This window comes from Drosophila sechellia, chromosome 3L, assembly GCF_004382195.2.
Source record: "Drosophila sechellia strain sech25 chromosome 3L, ASM438219v1, whole genome shotgun sequence".
Lineage (NCBI taxonomy): Eukaryota > Metazoa > Arthropoda > Insecta > Diptera > Drosophilidae > Drosophila > Drosophila sechellia.
In genome coordinates this window covers 9,592,559-9,613,748 of record NC_045951.1, presented here as the reverse complement: position 1 = coordinate 9,613,748, position 21,190 = coordinate 9,592,559, and the positions used below count along the sequence as shown (strand labels likewise).

Here is a 21,190-nt window from a genome sequence, read left to right as displayed (position 1 = left end):
GCATTTGAGTTCTGCTTACCTACTTTGCCAAGTACATCCATAAGTATTAGTATAGATATGAATCCTAAGCTAGTAGAATTGAAAAATAAACATTTGCTTTCTGATATAATTCCTTAACGATCAAATCATAAACAAATTAAGGTTTATATTGCTTTGTACCGCCCTTCTCAAGCGCATATGCCTTGACTTTCTCGGCGATCTTCGGTTGCTTCCGCTGTTGGTGGCGCCGGTGCAACATGTGTGTGTGTTTAAGTGTAGGTGACCACTGCTGCATGTGTGCGTTTTCATTCACAAAATTTGGGAGGTGCATGTGTACACTTGCCGCTTGGAAATTTTAATTCAGTTCCATTTCGGCCGCGCTGCAACACGTTTGTTTTTCGGAGTGTGTTTCAAAGTTAAGCAACTAAAAACAAATCAGAATTAACAAAAACATCGCTTAAGCCTTAATTTAAGTCAAAAGCACAAATTGTGTTGAATAATAATACGTTTTAAATGAATTACAAAATACATAACTGTTTTCTGGAGCTAACGATACATATTCGATAACCAGAACTGATGAAATATCGAAATTAAACTTAAACATTTTTAATGAAAACCTTACTATTGTGCTTAACCTAATGTGTAGCCGTTGTTAAATAAAATCAATCAATTATTTTAAAACAGATCTACTTCAAGCTAATTATTAAGCAAACATTAGACTTTTGCATTTCCCATGGTATTTTCGGTGAACCGTGCTAGGGTCACACTAAATTGATGGAGTCATATCACCGTCTCGCTACGGTCACTCTAGTTCTGATTCCGCTTCGAAAGGTTGTTTGCGGATGCGTGTAAACCCGCAAAGCAAATAAACTCGAGAACCAAGTTTTATGCGATTCGGAACAGTCAAGCAACCGAATACTTTCCAACTTCGATAATATAATCCCATATCTGCTAGTGCGTGCAAAAAACAGTTTGTAGTTACAACAAAATACTAAAATCAGCAGAGCCCTGAAGCAACAGGAAAAGTGCATTTCGTGAGCGGCAAATCGACTCATATTCCCGTCACACCAGCTCTATGCACAATGCGACGCTGCAGCGAGTGATGAAATACAAATGCAAATAGCCGGCTAATAAACCTGTTAAAAAAAACGAACAATTTCGAGTTATTAAAGTTTCGTGAAGAACGAGTGAAGGAGTTAGTTAAATTTCCAATCGCGTGTTGCAAGTTCCCCAGCGGGTAGCTGACAAAAAGCTGGCTGCTTTAAGAACGGGCGCACAATGCTGCTGAAGAAGAAGCGCTATATGTTCGACGAGCGAGACGACAATAATATTAACTCGTCCGTCGCCGTCGAGCCAAGCAGCAACAACAACAAAATGGCCGATACACGCGAAGTGCGCATTGAAGAGCAATTAAAAGTGAAAATTGGTATGTAAATCGAGTGCGAAATAGTTCAAAAACATCACAAATATGACGAAGAACATGCGTGGCATGAACGTTGAGTGAAATACGCGCAGCAACGTGCGTTATTCATGGTCCAAAGTGTGCTGGAATTTTGACAGCGTCCGCGTTTCCCCCGCGGAGTCTCTTGCGAGCAGAAAACAACATAGAATCGGGAGAATATGTCTAAAAGTTGTCCAAAATGTTGTGTAATCTAGTGGCAAACCGAAATTCGTGCGATTTGCGGCAAAGAAAGTCGATTAATTGAGAAAACAAATGTGTTTTTGTTCTAGAAATGCATATTGCGTTCAAGTGTATATGCCTGCTATCCCGCTCTGACTCGCGTGTTGCTGTGTGCGTGTGTTTCTCTTGCCTTTTTCCCTAATGTGTGTGTGTTTTTTTTTTCGTGCAGCAGCAGTGCAATACATTTATTGTTGCTGCCGTTTGAGAAGTAATGGATGACCAGGCTGAATGTTACGGCATTCGCTTCTGCACCCACCCCCTGAACCGCTCTTCCTCCACCATCGCCTAACACGCCCCCCGCCGTTTTGAATGCGCCCCTTTTTGTGAATGAATCGGAAATCAAGCATGTGTTTGTGTGACGCTCCAGCGCATGCTCACACACACGCGACAAAAAAACACACACACAAGCGGAAGAGAGATCCCAGCAACAATGTGTGGGTTTTTTTATGAATGGAATTTTCGAATTCGGTGTACTTTTCTCAATACAAAGATGTTTGTTTTATGAATGATTATCAAAAGCAACAAGCGAAAAGAGACCCGATTAATGGCCTACTATATATTGGCAAAAGGTCAAATGAATGAATGACACTCTCTCACTTTTCCTCTCCATTCTGCCATCCACTTCATTCTGAAGCGAGAGCGAACCAGACTGCAAGAGATAGACGAAAAATAAACTTGCGGTTGTTTTTTGGTGCTTTTACATTTCCTGTTGAAACATAAAAAGTAAAACAGAATTATGAATAACCACCACTGGCTGGGTGCAGAGGTGGGGTCTGAAAAAGTTCCCGTGATCTCATTTTCACACCTGCACACGCATTTATTTTTACCTCTTCTGCTTCTCACATTTTCAATCTCGCAACTCATAAGCAGCTTTTGCTATACTTTTTCAACATAAATTATATGCAAAGCTGCAACAACATTGTTGCCTTGCCGCTTTTGATTTCCGTTTCCCAGCGCCCAGAGTTTCCCTTCGTGTGTTGCGGTTTTGTGTTCTTTTTCTCCGGCCATAAAACTCTTGCTTTTTTCAGTTGCTTTTCTTTTTTTTGCGTGTCTTCCCCTCTTCAGCTGCTTTTTACACGCTTCAATTGTTTTCGCATGCGCCTCTGATTTTGTCCGGGATCTTCTCATCGCACCCTCCTCTCCTCTTGCCACTTCCTTTTGCCCCCTCCATTCTTTCTCCAGCTGCTTTTAACCCCTTTCGCCCTTTTTATGTTCTGCGAAGAAGATGGCACAATATTGGTTAAAAATGAATTAAAACACGTTTCTGCGCTGATTGAAGAACGAAAGTTATGCACTTCCTTCGATTATCTCGTTGTTATGGCAAATTAGCTGTCACCTTTTACCTTCATTTCATTCGTTCGCCTTTGTGGTTCATGTTTACCCTCTTTCCTGCAAAGATTCCAAGATATCTGATCTGATTATAAATCCTGGGTAGTTATTACACAACCATATCTAACATGGAATTTGCATTCCAAAATCTTTGTGGTATGGATCGGGAATACCTATCGAGCAGGAAATTCAACCATATTCTCTAGTAATATAGATGTATCATTAGGAACTCACTATTCTTCATAGTTTTCCCTCTTAAAAACTATACTTAAGTTATAGAAATGCGATTTGTAACGGCTCACGATCACGTTTTCCGATGATTGAAGAATGAAAGTTATTCATTTCCTATAATCATCATTGATTATCGCATCATTATAGCACATTAGCTGTGTCACCTTTATATCCCCCAAGACAGCTTCTTTCCCATCCGCTTTATAGCGTGATGTATGTATTTATAAGCGCTATACATACATATGTATGTATATGTATGTACACCCTGCATTCTTCTCCCAAGTTTCATATTTCCACTTCATTATGCTTTGCATGCTTAATAATAATACTTCCACATTGTGCTCAGTTTCAATTACACACGGAGTTTCGCTTTTGTTGCTATTGTTGTGGGGGCTTTCCATTTCCATTTTGTTGGTCGTTGCGATTTCTACACGAAACGACGCTGTCCGTCCGAAATTGGCGTAATACTTTTCCACTTAATTAAAATGTTTAGCGCATAACCTAAATTTCATTTTCTACGGAGAGCCGAATGATAACGACGAGGGTGTGACTCACTACCGATCTCAGTTTGAATATCAATGACATTTTAACTGGGGAATTACTCACTTATTCGCGGACCACACGCAATTTACATTTCGTTGAACTTGAATACCCAGAACAGAGATATCTAGTTAACATGGACTCGACTTTGTTCAGTTCAGTTCTGTGCTGTGCTGTTTAGAGTTCTCTAACAACAATAAATAGTTTGGCCAAAAAAGGTAATTAATTAAAAGCCGGTTGTGTTGTACTGTGCTGAGCTGTGCTGTCTTGTTCTCCAGTTGGTTGCCAGTTTTCCATCTCGGTTTCCTCGCCTCTCTTCAACCGGGCCAAAACTGGTTGCAATTGAACGAGCCAAAGATCGCATGGAACATTTCTAGATGGTTCGTACTCGGTGGACGACGCCAAGGCGATGTTGACAATTAGTTCTCGGGTCGTGTCTTTAAATCATTTTTCTAATACAAGTTTCTATATATACATATATATATGGTTTAGCTTGAGCCACAATTAAAGAGGAATATTTTCATTTGAAAATATGGCCGGGGGAACAATGTTAATTAGCCCAAAGGCCGGAGGCTCATTCGCCGAGGTTTGTTTGTCCCGACAACTTTGTTTGCCGCTTTCAAGGAATCAGCCAGTTTTTATGTAATTAGCGCATTCTAAAATACTTTTTATTCAGGTCGAAGTCGGGCTTCTTCTTGAGGTTTTCAGGCACAGCAAAAAATTAGATCGTTTTGGAAATGATGTATGATCTGATCTATATTCTAAGTGAAGAGCACATTATTCTAAATAGTGGAAGATTATAAGTACAAGTATACTTTATTGCTAGTTAATATTGAATGCAGCAATAAATTTGTTTTCTTCAGTGTATCAGTGGGCAAAAGGGAATCACAATCGCAATGACAACGATGACGTTGATGACTCTGCCTGCGATGATTAACATTTATCTGTGGCTTTCCACAATGAGGCAGCAGCATGTTATAATGTTATACATACTCGCATTTCCCCATTTTCCCCCATCCATTTTTTATTTTTAGGGGGGGGGGGGGGGGGGGTTCCTTTTTTATGACTTAACGCTTGACCTCTTCGCATTTACTTTGATGTTGTTGACTTCATCAGGGGTCAGAGGCATCTGTGGAACACCGGGTGGGTCAGTTGTCGTCCGGATCGGATCTACCGCCTCCCAAGGCTCTCTGTTTTTATTGTGGCGCTTCTTTGGAGCTTAACTGATCTTAGCCGTGCTCCTCTGCTCAGTTCCATCGGACAGTCAGTCTCTTGTAATTTGTAATTAAAATGAATTCTGTTTTTATATCACTTCTTTTCGGCCGAGCTGCGTTATTAATTTTGAGCCACAATTTGTGCGCTTCGTTGGCTCGTTTCAAGTGTCGTTTATTGTGGTTTTAGTGGTGGTTTCTCAAAAGGTAACACCACAGCGGAAATGTCAGGGGCCAAGAATTGTCTAAGGCTGGGGACAAGTTTTTTAATGGGAAGCCGAGGGATCGTTTGGCGTCGTTAGATGCGCCTAAACCACTCGAGTTGAAGATTTTTTGGGAGGGGTTATGTGTATGTAAACCCATAACCACGTGGAGCAATCACGGGGTTAAGTGCTCCTCATAACTACTCTTATTAATGTAACCTTCTATTTGGTTTTTTTTTAGTGAGTTGTGTAATTGCTTGTAAAACCATAAAGCATAAGAAGATATTTTAGAAAAATATTTGAAATCGATGGAATATTTTGAAATATTCCTAAATATTTATATTTGCTTTTGTTTGGCAAACATTTAGTTGTTGTCATTAATAAACCACCTTCTCTTTAATTGCATTTCAATGTTTTGTTCCCACAATAAAAAAAAGCGTTGTCAACCGCTGATGATCCTTGGCTCATATATTCAACATATCGCCTCATAGAAAACCACTTTTGGCCAAGGCCAATTTGGCTTGGTTGCTTCGCAGCCGCCTGCCAAATTGTGTGGGCGCCTTACAAAGTATATTTATCATTATTAAATTTTTATGGCACACAGTCAGGCGAGTTTTTGTGTCGTCGCCGCCAGTTGACTTGCCTCGAATGAGCGGCATTTGTAGTTTTATTTAGTGTATTTTTGCTTTTTTTTTTGTTGTTGTTTGTTGGGGTATTGCAGCAATAGGCGTCTGCCCAATTTGGCCATTTCGAAATGGAAGTCGTGCGTTCGCGTCGCTCACATTGAGTGATGTGTGCAATTGAAGGTTAATAGTGCCAAAAAGGTAAATTGGCAACACGAAAATTTCAGCCAAAGAAAGCAATGATTTGGACTAGCGAGAGCAATGACAATTCGAATGGAAATTACTCATCTGGATGTAGATATGTATACAATGCTACACAAAGTGTATACAATACACTTGCGTACATAAACAAAGTGTACAGATCGATGAGGTTGATGAAAAGCCAGCGCAGCCAATAAGACATGTCCAGAATTTCAGGCCGAAGCCAAACAAAGTTGGCCACAACAGGAGGAGATCGTGAGATGATCATGAGATCATGAGCGTAATCAGACCGGAAATCGATCAGCACGTACAGAGAAAAACAGAGGGGGGCATGGGCAGAAACTGGTTTCTGGTTCTCCTTTATATTTCCAAATCAAAAAAATGCCATGCAAAATCTATTAATATAATGGTTAACTTAATAGTGCCACAGATAGTATATGCTAAAAGGGAAAAATGAAAATGTGCTTTACAAAAAGAGCCAATTGATATTTAAGTACCAGTTCCGAATCAATTCCCACTCCTTTCAGTCAACCGAGGATTGGTTTGGGCCAGCTAACCTGTTTTTCTCTCCACAATCTGGCTAATTGCGCAACACGTTAGGAGAGCAGGGCCTGCCCTTTCTGGTTACATGGTTTTATGGCCAAAGGAAGTGGCAGCGGAAAAGGAAGTGCACTTAAAGGGTTTTTAGTTTTTAATGTTGCAGGGCTGCAGGGGAAGTCTGCAACAGAAGTCTTCTTGCCACCTCAACTTGCCAGCCAGCTTTCCGCCAAAAGTGCAAACACAATCATTTTGGCCGCAGGAAGCTGCCGTTTAAACAAACAGCCAGACACAAAGAGATCGGTCTGTGTAAATCTCCCTTCCGCTGGCAAAGGCAGCTGGAAAAAAGCAAGAAAAACACAAGAATTTATCTCTATTTCCGTTCCTTTGCATAAATGTCTGCTTCTGAGCTGGCTGCTTTTTGTTTCATTTGCCTTTTTTTTTTTTTTTTTAGAATTTATTACAGCGCTGTCTGCTTGTCTGCTTCCTTCTTTATATATTTTTTCCTTTCGTATTTTCCTCCTTTTTTTTTTGCAGCACTCGTGGAGTAATCGCCTCATTAATTCGCGCGCGTTTCATGCTGCACTGAATCAATTTGCATATTGTGCAGAAAAGCAAAGGGGAAAGGAAAGGAAATCTACTTACAAAGTCTTTAAATTTAATTTTCCGTCTGCGAAGGAAATCATGAAAATTTTCAGCCATTTAATGAGACCCTGTCCCCCGCAATATATCCCAATAATGATGGGTGTGGAAAATGGGATCGTGTTGTAATTTCCCCCCAACGCGCAGCACCCCAAGGCAAATGTCAATGTTGTGGAGGAGAAAAAAGAGTGCCGACTTTAGAAGTTTTCGATTTTCATTTTGGGGCTGCGGCAATGGCAATATAGCTGCATGTGCCACATGGCAGGATGATTCTATTTTCGGGGACGACGGGAAACGTTGAAAGAAACATGCCGCATGTTTATCAAAATGTTTGCTTAGGGATCTTTATATATATATCCCAGTGGATCCCAGCGATCTGGTTAATTGATCAGGTCACCCGCATTGGTCTGGCTAAACAATGTATAATTTTGAAACTTTCGATTGATGCAATAATAATACCTGATATTATTAGGTTTCTCTGGGGAGAATGGAAAATGCTTTGTGATTTTAAAAGTGATTTCAACAGATTCCAGTTTGATTTGATATGCCACACATGCTGGACTTTTTCCTTGTTGTATAAAGAGATCGTACGACTTCCGTTCTCAGGGTGTTGCAAAAAAAAAAAAAAAAGAATTCCATAGTGATCCTCCGGCCGAAATGTAAAAAAATCGATGAGGCAACTTCCGCTTGACTTTATCCATGCATAAACCTTCTGGCTTTTCCCAGTTCATCGAGCTCTGGTTCCGTTTATCGTGTTTGGCATATGTAAGATGATATATATATATATATATGCACACCCGATCCTCCTCCTCCTCCATCACTGCCACTGTGCATGGTGTGTGGTGTTTCTCAATGCATCTGAAGGTCGGATATAGGACGGACTACGACGAAACGTTGGAGACCGCCGAGAACTCGAACTCATTAATTCCACATCTAAGCGAAATGGCAAGTTCGGAATATGATTTCGCCACTCCTGGTTGGGGGCTCGTTCGATTCCATGGAATTCGTTTTGCAATTTTCCCCCCATTATCTTCATTCTTTCCTTTTTTTTTTCAATGAATAAGCGAAATTCCGCCGATTATGTCATTAAATTTAGAAAAGTTTGATTGCCTGTCTGCCGGTTTTGCATGGCTGTTCACTAAAGATCGGCAAATAAAATTAAGTTTTTTTTTAAGCCGAAAGTTATATACCCTTTAGAAATTGCAACGTATAGTTTATATAGTTTGATATCAGGTATTTTACAAACGTGCGAACAAAGTTATTATACCTAATGCAAGGGTATTAAAGCGAAAACGATTCGAGTAATAAAAACATTCAGTGGGACAGCCAATGACAAGGCAAAGCCATACAAAAAACACGCATAAATAAATTATAAACGTCACAGAAACGCAAATATTTCAACACTTTTTTTCTTGCCGGGTTTCCCCCATTCGACTTCCCCCTTTCTATCATAGATTTACTACCACTATTATTTTATGAATGAAATTTACTGTTTTTTTGCTTTGCTTTTCTGCTGCAAAAAAAAAAAAATAATAAAAATAAAGCCCCAACTCTCTTGATTTTAGTCATTTTCCGTTTTGTTGTTTCCGTTTGTTTGCTTGCTTTTTTTTTGCCTCGCCGATTGCTTTGCTTTAATTTACTTTGCTTATAAAATGTGCTACTGTCTGTGGGGTTTTTCATTCATGAAAAGAAATAAAAAACACACACAGGCATGTAGGAAAAAGAAAACGTATGTCTTTGTTATCGCAAAAAGCGAAGCGTGAGTGTGAAACTGTGCGATTGTGATTGTGAAAAGTGGCGTTGTTTTGCCAACACACATACGCAACGTATAACCCCATTGATAATAGTCGCGAGGTGATAGCCACATACACAAATGGCGAAATATAGCCTCACCTCCCACTCACTCACACACACACACACACACACGCGATCCACCGCCCAGCTGTGTCAACAGGGGCGGTAAACGGGGCGGGACCATCCGGTCCTCAGCTTAGAAGGCTTTTTTAAAGCTACAATTCATTCTTTTCAACTCTATGCAGCTCTATCTTAAATGTTTCCTAAAAAAGTGTAAAATTCGCAGATAGTGTTTGTAATAGGTATCTGATAGCCGAGCCATTTTTCCTGTTTACAGACTAACCACAAGTCAGCACTACAGTAGGAATGATTTAGCGAGCTATTTGAACACCTGAAACGATCTTAAATGTTTTTAATAGTGTGTATAGTATACAATTTGTGATATTTACGTAAATAAACCAGCATAATTCATGAGGTATGATAACCAAGGTGCTAATCATGGAAGTTTGTGAATAGCGGGCCAAATCAAATTTTGCCACAACGTATACGGATACAGATACAAATGCCGGCATCGACACACAGATACGACGGCACACGCACGTTGGCGTTGGTGTGCGTGCACTTATTATATTTCCGCTCGACTGCCGCTAATTTCTTTCATTGAGCAACTTTATAGTACTTGCCTTGTGGGCAGGCCGGCGCCTTCACCCTTTTGCGCTTATCAAGGCCTTGCCGTTTATTATCAACGGCGCTTACAATCCACTCGGTCTAGCCAAGCGCCAGCCACTGCAAACTACATTTATGTATGTATGTATTTGTTGTGTCCTCCAGGTGGCGGAGCAACCATAAACCAATGCCGTCGACCACCAGCCAGATAGACTATAGGCATCGAAGCACTCGCACAGGAAGTCACGTCCGCTGTCCGTATTCGGAAATCAAAAGAGCCCGCTGGAATTATATGTATGGTGTAATGCGATTGATTGTGACTTTTTACATCCCCAAACAGCAAAAGTTGGCAGGTGTCAAGGCCAAACAGCTGCTGATACGAAAATGGAGGGGATAATCTTATATTAATTTATGCTAATGAATGGTTGATAGCTGTTAACAGTATTTCCGGTTGGGGGAAAGTGTGTGATTGGGCCATTAGAAATTCTCGTAATGAGGCTATTGGCTTTCAATTTTTAAAGTCTTCATTAGCCATTAATAGATGGCTCCTAGAAACTTATCTAGGCGCAAACATAAACTTTAATTATTTAAATGCTTTAAGGCAAGAGTAAACCGAATTATACTCGAAGACCACTTGCGATAATCACTTAATCTTTTGTTAATGATTTTCACCTTGAACAAAGACCATAATCTAAACAAACGGACGCGCTTTACTGGTTAAGCTTGATAAATTGTGAATATGAAATGTAGTAGCCAATGTAAATTAGTGTACTAATATACCTTTCATTTCGTTTAATTCCAGGCGAGGCAAAGAATCTGAGCAGTCGCAATGCGGCCAACACTAGCTGCAGCACACAGGGCACCCGCGATGTCTACTGCACAATTGCGTTGGACCAGGAGGAGATCTGCCGCACACCCACCATCGAACGCACACTGACGCCGTTCTTCGGCGAGGAGCACCAGTTCAAGATTCCGCGCCGCTTCCGCTACCTGACCATCTATCTGTGGGATCGTGATATGAAGCAGGACAAGCCCATTGGCAAGATAGCGATCAAGCGGGAGGAGCTGCACATGTACAATCACAAGGATCACTGGTTCTCACTGAGGCCAGTCGACCAAGACTCCGAGGTTCAGGGCATGGTTAATGTGGAGGTGGCATTTACGGAAGCCCAACAGACTCAGTCCCTCTCCGAGGGCATAGATCTGGGACTGCACACATTGCCGCACCACCAGCACCTGCTACGCCAGAGCCACCAGCAGCGGGCGCATCTGAACGATTACAAGGAGAACAGTGAACTGAGCAACATTCAGAGAGCGTCAGCCGCTGCAGCGAGTTCCTCATCGGCAGCCATGACACTCAAGACACGAGCCGCCGGTCTATTTGGTCACGTGTATCATCCTCCATCGCAGACTCAACACTTTCCGATCATCAATACCACATCCACGTCGTCGGATCAGCTGTCAAATTGGAAATCGCATGGGAGATTCGTTGGCGTGACCATCAAAGTACCAGCCTGCGTGGACCTGGCCAAGAAGCAGGGCACGTGCGATCCATTTGTGGTCTGTACCGCCCACTATAGCAACAAGCACCAGGTGACGCGACGAACTAAGCAGCGCAAAAAGACCGTGGATCCGGAGTTTGACGAGGCCATGTACTTTGATCTTCACATCGATGCGGATGCGGGCAGCACAAATACCACTGGAAGTAACAAGAGTGCTGGTTCTCTGGAATCATCCGCGAACAAGGGCTATTCTATATACCCGTTGGGCGGTGCGGATCTGGTAGAGATTGTGGTGAGCGTGTGGCACGACGCACATGGAGCCATGTCCGATAAAGTGTTCCTCGGTGAAGTGCGGCTGCCAATGCTTAATAAGCAGGAGCAGCAGGCGGTTAATCCATCGGCTTGGTACTATCTCCAACCCCGCTCCATGACGAACAGTTGCCGCTCGCTGAACGCCACGCCCCGCTCATGTGCGACGCCGCCGGGAACGAGATTAAGCGTGGACTCGACCATTGGATCACTGCGTTTAAATCTGAACTACACCGCCGATCATGTCTTCCCGCTGGCCACATACGACGATCTTATGAATCTGCTCCTGGAATCGGTTGATCAGCGACCCATCACCGTGTCGGCTGTATCGATCCTAGGCGAGCTGGTCTCGGGCAAGACGGAGGTGGCCCAGCCGTTGGTGCGACTCTTCACGCACACGGAGCGCATTGCGCCGATCATCAAGGCGCTGGCTGACCACGAGATCTCCCATCTGACGGATCCCACCACAATCTTCCGCGGTAATACCTTGGTCTCAAAGATGATGGATGAGGCAATGCGGTTGTCTGGACTGCACTACCTCCATCAGACATTGCGTCCCGTTTTGTCGCAGATCGTTGCCGAAAAGAAACCATGTGAGATCGATCCCAGCAAGATTAAGGATCGCTCTGCAGTGGACACGAATCTGCACAATCTGCAGGACTATGTGGAGCGGGTTTTTGAGGCAATCACCAAGAGCGCTGATCGCTGTCCCAAAGTTCTGTGTCAGATCTTCCACGACCTTCGTGAGTGTGCGGGTGAGCATTTCCCCAGCAATCGAGAAGTGCGCTACTCCGTGGTGTCCGGTTTCATCTTCCTCCGCTTCTTTGCGCCCGCTATCCTGGGGCCGAAGCTCTTCGATCTGACCACCGAGCGACTGGTAAGTTGATTCTGATTAACGATTTATTTAAATAAATCAATAATAATAAATCATTAATAATACGTATTTCCTTATTTTTCAGGATGCCCAAACGAGTCGCACGCTGACGCTCATCTCCAAGACGATCCAATCGCTGGGTAACCTGGTCAGCTCCCGGTCGTCGCAGCAGACTTGCAAGGAGGAATTCACCGTCGAGCTGTACAAGAAGTTCTGCACGGAGCAGCACGTGGATGCGGTTAAGCACTTCCTGGAGGTGATCTCGACGCCCAGTCACGCGAGCAGCAGTGTTCATCCGGCGGCTGCGGCGGCAACGCCACTGGAGCCAGTTTTACTTAAAGAGGGGTAAGTTGAGGTTTTTTACTTTTTATGCTCTTTAGATGCGCGATCCCCCTGATTTGGTTCGAAAAACTTGCCCAATCAGTGGGGATGGCCTGTAGCCTCTAGAAAATATCGATTGGTGGACTGTGCAATGCTTCCTCTATATACCTCCTCTTCTATAGATTTGGCATATCCCACCCAAGGCATTTGGTTGATTACGCTTCGTTTTATTCTAATACCAAAACTTTCTTTGTCTTTCTCTTCTTTTCCGCGCGCTGCTTTTACCAAAAATAATATAAAAAATAAAAAAACATGTATCAAATAATAAATCAAAACCAATCCATCACGCCCAACACATCACACATTTATACCATCCCATCACACAAAAATCACACTTATTCATCACACATTAAATCTATACTAACGTCTAGCGAGGGGTAAGAGAAATTGCTTATAATTTATTGAACACTTAGCTCTGTTTTTGTCTCGGTTGCGTACGAGCCTGGGACAAGAACAGAGGGATCTGAGTGCGAGATCTCGAAGAGCAGATGCTAAGACCCCGCTTTCTTTGCTTCTCCCCCTTCCTTCCGACAGCCTGATGACCAAGTATCCCACATCCCGGAAGCGCTTTGGCCGGCAGTTCAAACAACGCCACTTCCGTCTCACCACCCACTCGCTCAGCTACGCGAAGTCGAAGGGCAAACAACCCATCTGTGATATACCGCTCCAGGAGATCGCCAGCGTGGAGCAGCTGAAGGACAAGAGCTTCAAGATGCAGAACTGCTTTAAGGTGAGCATTCATTCGATGTGCTTCGATTGCAATTGGTTCGTCTGCGATTTGCATGTGTTGCAACGAATAATGCACACGAGAGTAGTGTGCCGGAAACGTGCGATACACGCCACATCTATAAATAGGCAGCCAAAGCCCACACACCTCCGGGCAGTGATGGTAATTTAGCTTGCTTTACATGCTAGATGGTTGGTTACGAACTTTTAACACATTAGATGGAGCAGAAAGAATAGTAAACTTCTTTAGAAAGCAAGACAATCCTATAGCTAGCCGCATCGTTCTTCCTTTTTTAGTCTATCTATAATTAGGTTTCATTTGGTTCTGAAAAAGCGTCATCACTGCCTCCGGCGGCAAACTCATGACTGAAACATGTGGCTGTGTGTGGGCGTAGAGCAGTGGTTTCTAATCGATGGCGGCAGCAGGCAGGCCAATCCTAGGCGACAGTGAAAACCGAACCTCAGTCAGTTGCCCGCGAAACTTTCACTAATCACTCACAGAGTTTTGTGTGGCAAATGACAAGTTGCGGCAATTAAAAATAATTAGCATTATTATGCAGATGAACTGGCGGAGCTCCGCTTTGCGTACGCTATTGTTATTGCTATTTGGAGGTAGTAAGATAAAAAAGACGAAAAAAAAGGGGAAATTTCAAAACCTAGAAACCAATGCAGCCGACGCAGAAGAGAATCGTCATCGTGGGTGCGATTTCTTGGCGTTACGTTTTATTTTTTTTTATCACAGCCAAGATGTGGGAATTGTCTCAGCCAGCGATTTCACTTGGGTGCGATTGTTTTGCAATTGCGCCGCGCACAGAATTTATGTTAATTGCACAAAGATGAGACTAAGATTTACTTTCGCCTCTTCTCCCACAGATTGTACACAACGATCGCTCGCTGATTGTGCAGACAACGAACTGCGTGGAGGAGCGCGAGTGGTTCGACTTGCTGCACAAGATCTGTCTGATGAACTCCATCCGGATGCAGTACTTCCATCCCTCGGCCTTTGTCAGTGGCTTCTATAGCTGCTGCGGCCGGTCGGATGAGAATTCACCGGGCTGCAAGAAGGTGTTGGACAAGACGATGGACTACTTCCAGATGGATTTGGTAACGGCGCTGGATCCAGCGCTCGATCTGCAGCGCATCCACACGCTGATCATGTCCAACATGGGTGTGCTGGAGTCACTGCTAGATCCGCTCACCTATCACCAGAATCTGTCGCAAACGCAACACCAACAGCACAATCCTCTGGTGCCGCTGGCCAACGATCTGCAAAAACATTCACCACAGGCCTTCGCTGAGTTCAAGCGAACGATTGAGAAGCTGAGGGAGAAGGCCTATGCCATCGATAGAGATCATCGCGACTACAAGCAGGGCATTACGCGGCAACTGAAGTACGGCAGCAGACAGGCACCCATTGGCGATGATAACTATTGGCATATGATGCGAGCCGCCGGCCAGTTGAATCAGCAGCATCACCAGCAGCAGCAACATCAGCAACCGCAGCAGCAGCAGCAGCAACTTCAGCAGTTCCAGTCGCAGCCAGTGCTACCACAAATGCAGAATTTTCGGGCGTATCCTTATCAGCCAGGTACTACGAGCAACATGAACGCCTACTGTCTGCACAACACGCAGCATCAGCTGTCGTTCCATCAGCAGCAACAGCAGCACCATCAGCCGCTCCAGCAGCAGCAGTCGCAGTTCCTGCCCCTGCGCAGCCATCAACTGCAGCGCCACAACAACAACTTGAACAACAATAACTGCGGCAATGCATCCTCCTCCAGTCCATCGTCGACCACATCAAGTGTGGTGGCCGCACCGCCCAGCACCACATCGTCATCGCAGCCAGCTCCACCGATTTATTAGCGTTCAAGGCTGTGCGTATTCGCTTTGCCGCGGGCCATTATCACGACCAGGTAAAGGAATACGCATCGACGTGGCCAAACCCACCCCCTCCCGCTCCCCACAACCAGAGGATGCTGCTGTACAAACAGATTTATTGTGCTAATTTCTAGGCTCTTGTTTTTTTTGTATCATTTTTACGAGTTTAACGTTGTAAAGGTCTAGACTAAGTTTTTTAATTAACAGTTTTTATACACCAGATTTTTACGGTACCGCCTACACCAGCTACAACAACACGAGGAGAAAACAAGAAGAACGGAAACGAAATCTAAATATTTATAAGTCTATTTATTTTTTGTATGTGCTAACATTATTTTTACACGAAAACGAAATACCCAATATGGAAAGAGCATTTCTATACTTGTGTGCGCGCAAAGAGGGCAGAGAACCACTGAAAACTGATAACTTTATAAGCCTAAACTACTAAAAACTCAGAAACTGCTAAGATTTTTTAAAGCCTAGCCTAAGTTAAGTATCGGCGCGATGATGAGTAGAGAAATGAAAATGAAAAGATGTAAATAGCAGATATATATCCCACTATATATATGTACGTGTGTATGATTAACTTCATTATACCAGTTATTTTAGGCGTAGCAAAAATTTCTAAAAAAAAACCAACTAAACTAGGCGTGTTGCCCAGAGGCGACACACACGAAAAGCAAATAATTCTAACGCAATCTGAACGCGCTATATAAATACAAGAAACTGCGAGAAAAAACTGCGAAAAGCAAGAAAAAACATACATTTACATGTATATTTACTTTATATAACTGTCATACAGCTGCTAATGTTAAACACACGATATGTATTCGGCAAATTCTAGAATACAAACAAAAAGCATTGTTAAGAACAAATTTACTTCCATTTTGCATATACAAACACACACGCACGCACACCTATATTTATTAAATGCATTTAATTTCATATTAAACTTAAAACGAAAAACAAGTTAATTGTTAACACAAACACGATTTGGTTAGATTCGACTTACTTCCACCGATTTGTTTCCAAAGCTCTTCCAATATTAATTACACATGTAATTTACATCTAGAAAACTAGAATGTTAAATAATCTAATTTTTGCCATATTTAGTTCATTGTTCATTAATCGCATTGAAAAGTGTCTTCCTCCGCAGCGTTCAATCATATTGCCTTTTGTTTATGCATTCCAATCCAATAATTTGTGCATTTCTTAATTCTAATATCTGCATAATGTAATGTACATAGAGATACGAAACGGAGAAAGAAACACGACGAGATGTTGCTATGAATTTAAATTGTTTGGAGTTTCCAACGTGGTTCATATATAATAATTTCACTTGCATTTTAAGGACACAATTATAGTTTACTTTTACCATGCCTAGCTGATAAGTTGTTGGTACAAAGAATCGAAAATAAAAACATAGATATTTTCCAAGGGAAAAATAAAGCGTATCGCCAATGGATAAATTTTGATTTCGTTTTCTTTTGAGTTTATTTTTAATTGAGCCTTCATATTTTATTGGGATAGGATAATACAAACACTTTGTCAAGTCATATTGGACTACCTTTTTTTGGGTTTGCTGGCTTAGCTTGTGTTTGGATACAAGAGCAATATTTTAATAGTAGGACTAACGGAAAAATTAAAAAAAAAACAGTTTTAGCAACAAAATTAAATAAATAATTTTTCTGTTTTAAAAAGCTAGCTATAAAAAGCTAGATATGGCTAGCGCTTGTCGAATTTCCCATCCCTGGTTTAGGCTTTGCTATCGTTATCGGCAGACAGCTGATTGGCGGCTTCTTCATTTACAAACAATTGTAGAATTTGCAAACTTTTGGAAACATGGACTACGATTTCAAGATGAAAACGCAGATAGAGCGTACGAAAGTGGAGGACCTATTCAACTACGAGGGCTGCAAGGTGGGACGCGGAACATACGGCCACGTCTACAAGGCGAAGTGGAAGGAGACAAGGTGAACTGGTCATTGGGTGCTCCGCAAACAATATAAATAATTATAATGTTCATGTTCTGTAGCGATGGCAAGGAATATGCTTTGAAGCAGATCGATGGCACCGGCTTGTCCATGTCCGCCTGCCGCGAGATCGCATTGCTGCGCGAACTGAAGCACCAAAACGTAATTACCCTTATCCGGGTGTTTCTGTCGCACAACGACCGCAAGGTGTTCCTGCTGATCGACTATGCGGAGCACGACCTGTGGCACATTATCAAGTTCCATCGGGCGGCGAAGGCCACCAAAAAGCAGGTTGTGGTTCCCCGCGGTATGGTTAAAAGTCTGCTATACCAGATTCTGGATGGGATTCACTATCTGCACAGTAATTGGGTGCTACATCGTGACCTGAAGCCGGCCAACATCCTGGTGATGGGCGATGGCAACGAGAGGGGCCGCGTAAAGATCGCCGACATGGGTTTCGCGCGACTCTTTAATGCTCCATTGAAACCGCTGGCAGATCTGGATCCCGTGGTGGTTACCTTTTGGTATCGCGCTCCGGAACTGCTGCTCGGCGCTCGTCACTACACTAAGGCTATCGACATCTGGGCTATTGGCTGTATTTTCGCCGAACTACTAACTTCAGAGCCCATCTTCCATTGCCGCCAGGAAGACATAAAGACCAGCAATCCGTATCACCACGATCAGCTAGACCGCATCTTCAATGTGATGGGCTTTCCGCAGGACAAGGACTGGGAGGATATCAAGAAGATGCCGGAACATCATACGCTGACAAAGGACTTTAAACGCTCCACATACTCCACCTGCTCGCTGGCCAAATACATGGAAAGGCACAAAATCAAGCCGGACAGCAAGGCCTTTCACCTGCTGCAGAAACTGCTGCTAATGGATCCCAACAAGCGCATCACCTCTGAACAGGCTATGCAGGATCAGTATTTCCAGGAGGAGCCGCAGCCCACGCAGGACGTGTTCGCCGGCTGCCCCATACCGTATCCCAAGCGTGAGTTCCTCACCGACGACGACCAGGAAGATAAGTCGGATAACAAGCGACAGCAGCAACAGCAGCAGCAACAACAGCAGCAACAACAGCAGCAACAGCAGCAGCAACAACAGCAGCAGCAGCAAATGAACGCTGAGCCGAATGCAAAGAGAGTTCGATTGTCCGGAGCTGGTAACCAGCAAGATTTTCACCACCAGCAGCAGCAGCAACAACAACAGCAGCAGCAACAGATGATGTTCAACCAGCAGCAGAACTTCCAGCAGCGCTTCAACTGAGAGACTGATACAAGCAGCATTTTTTCTACAACACCTACTAATTTCTAGCCTTCTAAGTATTTAATTTAATGACCTTAGCCATAGCAAATATATACAAGCAAGTAAAGTGTACGATACAAAGAGTTGATTTTTCGTTTCGGCGGAGAAAATGGACAGGTCTTTCTTTATTTAATTTACTGAACACATGTTCGTTAAAATCCTTCGCAAGGATATTCAATATAAATTTGAATGCATGTTCTTTCGTCTCAAAAATTATTTTTTTGTAACTCAAATGACGTTTTGAAAACTATTCTTAAAATTGGTTCGAATCCGAGCTAATAATTTAAAGTACGGTATGTTTTTAATCGGCTTGGGTCACGCTACGCAAGTATCGATTAAGTGTAATCGAAGGTGCCATCGCTGTGTTGCCAGCTCTAGTAGAATTTGTTAGAATATTTTTACCGGATTTGCCATTTGTTTGCAATAGAAATTAGAAGAGAATTACAGCACAGTGGCCATTAAAGCGTAAAGAGTCAAACGTTTTCCAAATTAAGATCAACACCGCCCGGCTGGCGACATCGATGAGATCGTGGCCCTCGCCCAAAACCCAGCTGGCTGCCAACTTGAAGATTGTGGCGTAAATTGCCCTCCGGAAACGCAGTTGCAATTGCAGTTAACAGGCGAAAGACACACAAGTAAGTGGGATTTGGAATGGAGGCGGTGGTGCAGGCGGAGGCGTATGGCAACAATGCGTGGGATGGTCAGCGGGGCGTTGCTGGGGCATTGCTGGCCGCAGTGGCCACCCAGTGGGCGGCAATGGCAACCCCTCCAAGGGCACGAGGTTTCGCGGCGACCTGTGCCATTATAATCTGGCGAACATCGCGATTTCAGTGCCTGTTCGGCTACTGCCGCCGTGATTCACGATTGTCCAGCAGCAACAGTGGCAGCAGCAACAGAAACAACAACCATAAAATCTACGAAATCATCAATGACTCCCAACCGCCTGACGTAATTATCCGCGTGCATTGTTCGCAACTAAAGCACACTCTGGTCTTTGCCCATTGTTACAGGTAACACAGATAGCCAGGATGCAGAACAATCCCAGCCCACAGCTACCCTGTAAGGGTATACTCAAGACTTCGCGTAGCTTCGATAAGTCGGGAGCCAGGTGAGGTCATCGAATGACCCCAGTTAATAGCCCTTATTAAGTGGTACTTTTCGCCCCTTTAAAAGTTTTCGCAAAAGTGCCAAGTTCGATGAGCTGAACGTGATGCAGACCTTCCATCCGGCCGACAAGGACTACGGACACATGAAAATCGATGAGCCCAAAACGCCGTACAACTACACGGAAGGCTTCGACGAGAACAGGGACGAGCTGGACACGGAGTTGCTAGTGGAGAAGTATGTGGAGCCTTCCTATTGTTTACTTGGCAAGAGCACAGAGTATCACGTTTCAAACAAAACTGATTTCCAGAAAATGCGTCGTTCAAATTTGTTTGTTTACATGTGCCTTATAGATTCAGAGATTAAACAATCGTTGATAATTATACGATTTGCAAAGTGAAAAACAACGAATACAAATAATACAATACAAATACTAAAACCACACATTACTTTGCAGACTCCGCATAGCGGCTAACACACAGCCGTCGACAGAGAGCATCGAGGACGATGGTTCCTCCGGTGATGAACAGCCCCTTAGCGAAGAGGAGCGACGTAAGTGCCATAAATTTCTCAGATTCAAAACATTGCTTAAACATATTTGCTTGCAGAACGGCGACGCGAATTCGAGCGACGTCGCAAGGCCCACTATCGCGAGTTTGAGGCAGTCAAGCTTGCACGAAAACTGATCCAGGAGGAGGACGACGACGATGACGACGAGGACAAGGGTGCGGATAGCCGGCCCTCGGGCTCGGCACAGGGCGCTTCCAGCTCCGGACGATTCGCGAGCAGTTCGGCCAAAAGGTCGAGCTCTCAGGCTGACTCCACCACATCCCCGTCTACCAGCGCCGGCCAGAATATGGACCTGGAGCCATCGAACAACTAGAAGCAATGTCAACCCATCAATCAATCACTAATGTTTACCTAGCGGACAATGGACGATTCTGAGGGCAGCTCATCCAAAACAATAAACAAACGAAATTATATCAAATTAACAAGTGCTGTGCGAGTACGGAGTGGATGCTGATTAGCAGGGTGGCGAGGAGCACTCGTGATTAATTGAATTTACCCAACTAAACACGAAAAACAAACCTTTGCCAAGGAGGTGCGTCATCGAGTAGTGAACACAGCCGATAAGCCGTAGGGCAGAATGGTCGGAGAATTTGATTGTACGACACAAAATATAATTATCGTATGCGTCTCAGCCGTAGCGTATTGTACTGTTGCAAATGTAGTTAAACAAAGGTCTTTTAAATTGATATCGAGATGGCAAGCCACCCATTGAGTTTTAGTCCAAGTCTCCCAAGTTTTGCATTTAATTTGATTGAATGCCCAGTGCCACAGAATGGATAACTTGTTGTAACTAGCGATGAAGTTGATTTGGCCTTACTTTTAGTTATTTATTAATACGATACTATTATGATTACTATTAAGTTTTAGCCATCGAATGCGAGCCGAGCGTTTCAATAAAGAGAGTCCAAAAACCCAATTGAAAAAA

General features: G+C 43.4%; 3 protein-coding genes across 5 annotated transcripts; all 3 read left to right on the top strand.

Annotated features, from left to right (window-relative positions):
• Positions 1–780: 780 nt before the first annotated feature.
• Positions 781–16,777, top strand: LOC6605110 (GTPase-activating protein). Of its 2 annotated transcripts, XM_032717608.1 has the most exons (6): positions 781–1,405; positions 10,440–12,325; positions 12,408–12,667; positions 13,075–13,080; positions 13,238–13,433; positions 14,303–16,777. In XM_032717608.1, exons 1-6 carry the CDS (start codon positions 1,258–1,260, stop codon positions 15,290–15,292), a joined length of 3,486 nt encoding a protein of 1,161 aa, XP_032573499.1. In that variant the 5' UTR covers positions 781–1,257; the 3' UTR covers positions 15,293–16,777. The 2 variants fall into 2 exon arrangements, with proteins under 2 accessions (XP_032573499.1, XP_002029951.1); XM_002029915.2 differs by lacking the exon at positions 13,075–13,080.
• Positions 16,778–17,087: 310 nt separating this feature from the next.
• LOC6605109 (cyclin-dependent kinase 8) lies at positions 17,088–18,672 on the top strand. The gene is made up of 2 exons (XM_002029914.2): positions 17,088–17,280; positions 17,343–18,672. Exons 1-2 carry the CDS (start codon positions 17,150–17,152, stop codon positions 18,550–18,552), a joined length of 1,341 nt encoding a protein of 446 aa, XP_002029950.1. The 5' UTR covers positions 17,088–17,149; the 3' UTR covers positions 18,553–18,672.
• A 275-nt stretch (positions 18,673–18,947) lies between these two features.
• Positions 18,948–21,190, top strand: LOC6605108 (protein phosphatase inhibitor 2). 2 transcript variants are annotated; one of them, XM_032719966.1, is made up of 5 exons: positions 18,948–19,226; positions 19,602–19,699; positions 19,765–19,932; positions 20,153–20,247; positions 20,304–21,190. In XM_032719966.1, the coding sequence occupies exons 2-5, from the start codon at positions 19,620–19,622 to the stop codon at positions 20,576–20,578; spliced, it is 618 nt and encodes a 205-aa protein (XP_032575857.1). In that variant the 5' UTR covers positions 18,948–19,226; positions 19,602–19,619; the 3' UTR covers positions 20,579–21,190. The 2 variants fall into 2 exon arrangements, with proteins under 2 accessions (XP_032575857.1, XP_002029949.1); XM_002029913.2 differs by lacking the exon at positions 18,948–19,226 and adding an exon at positions 19,237–19,539.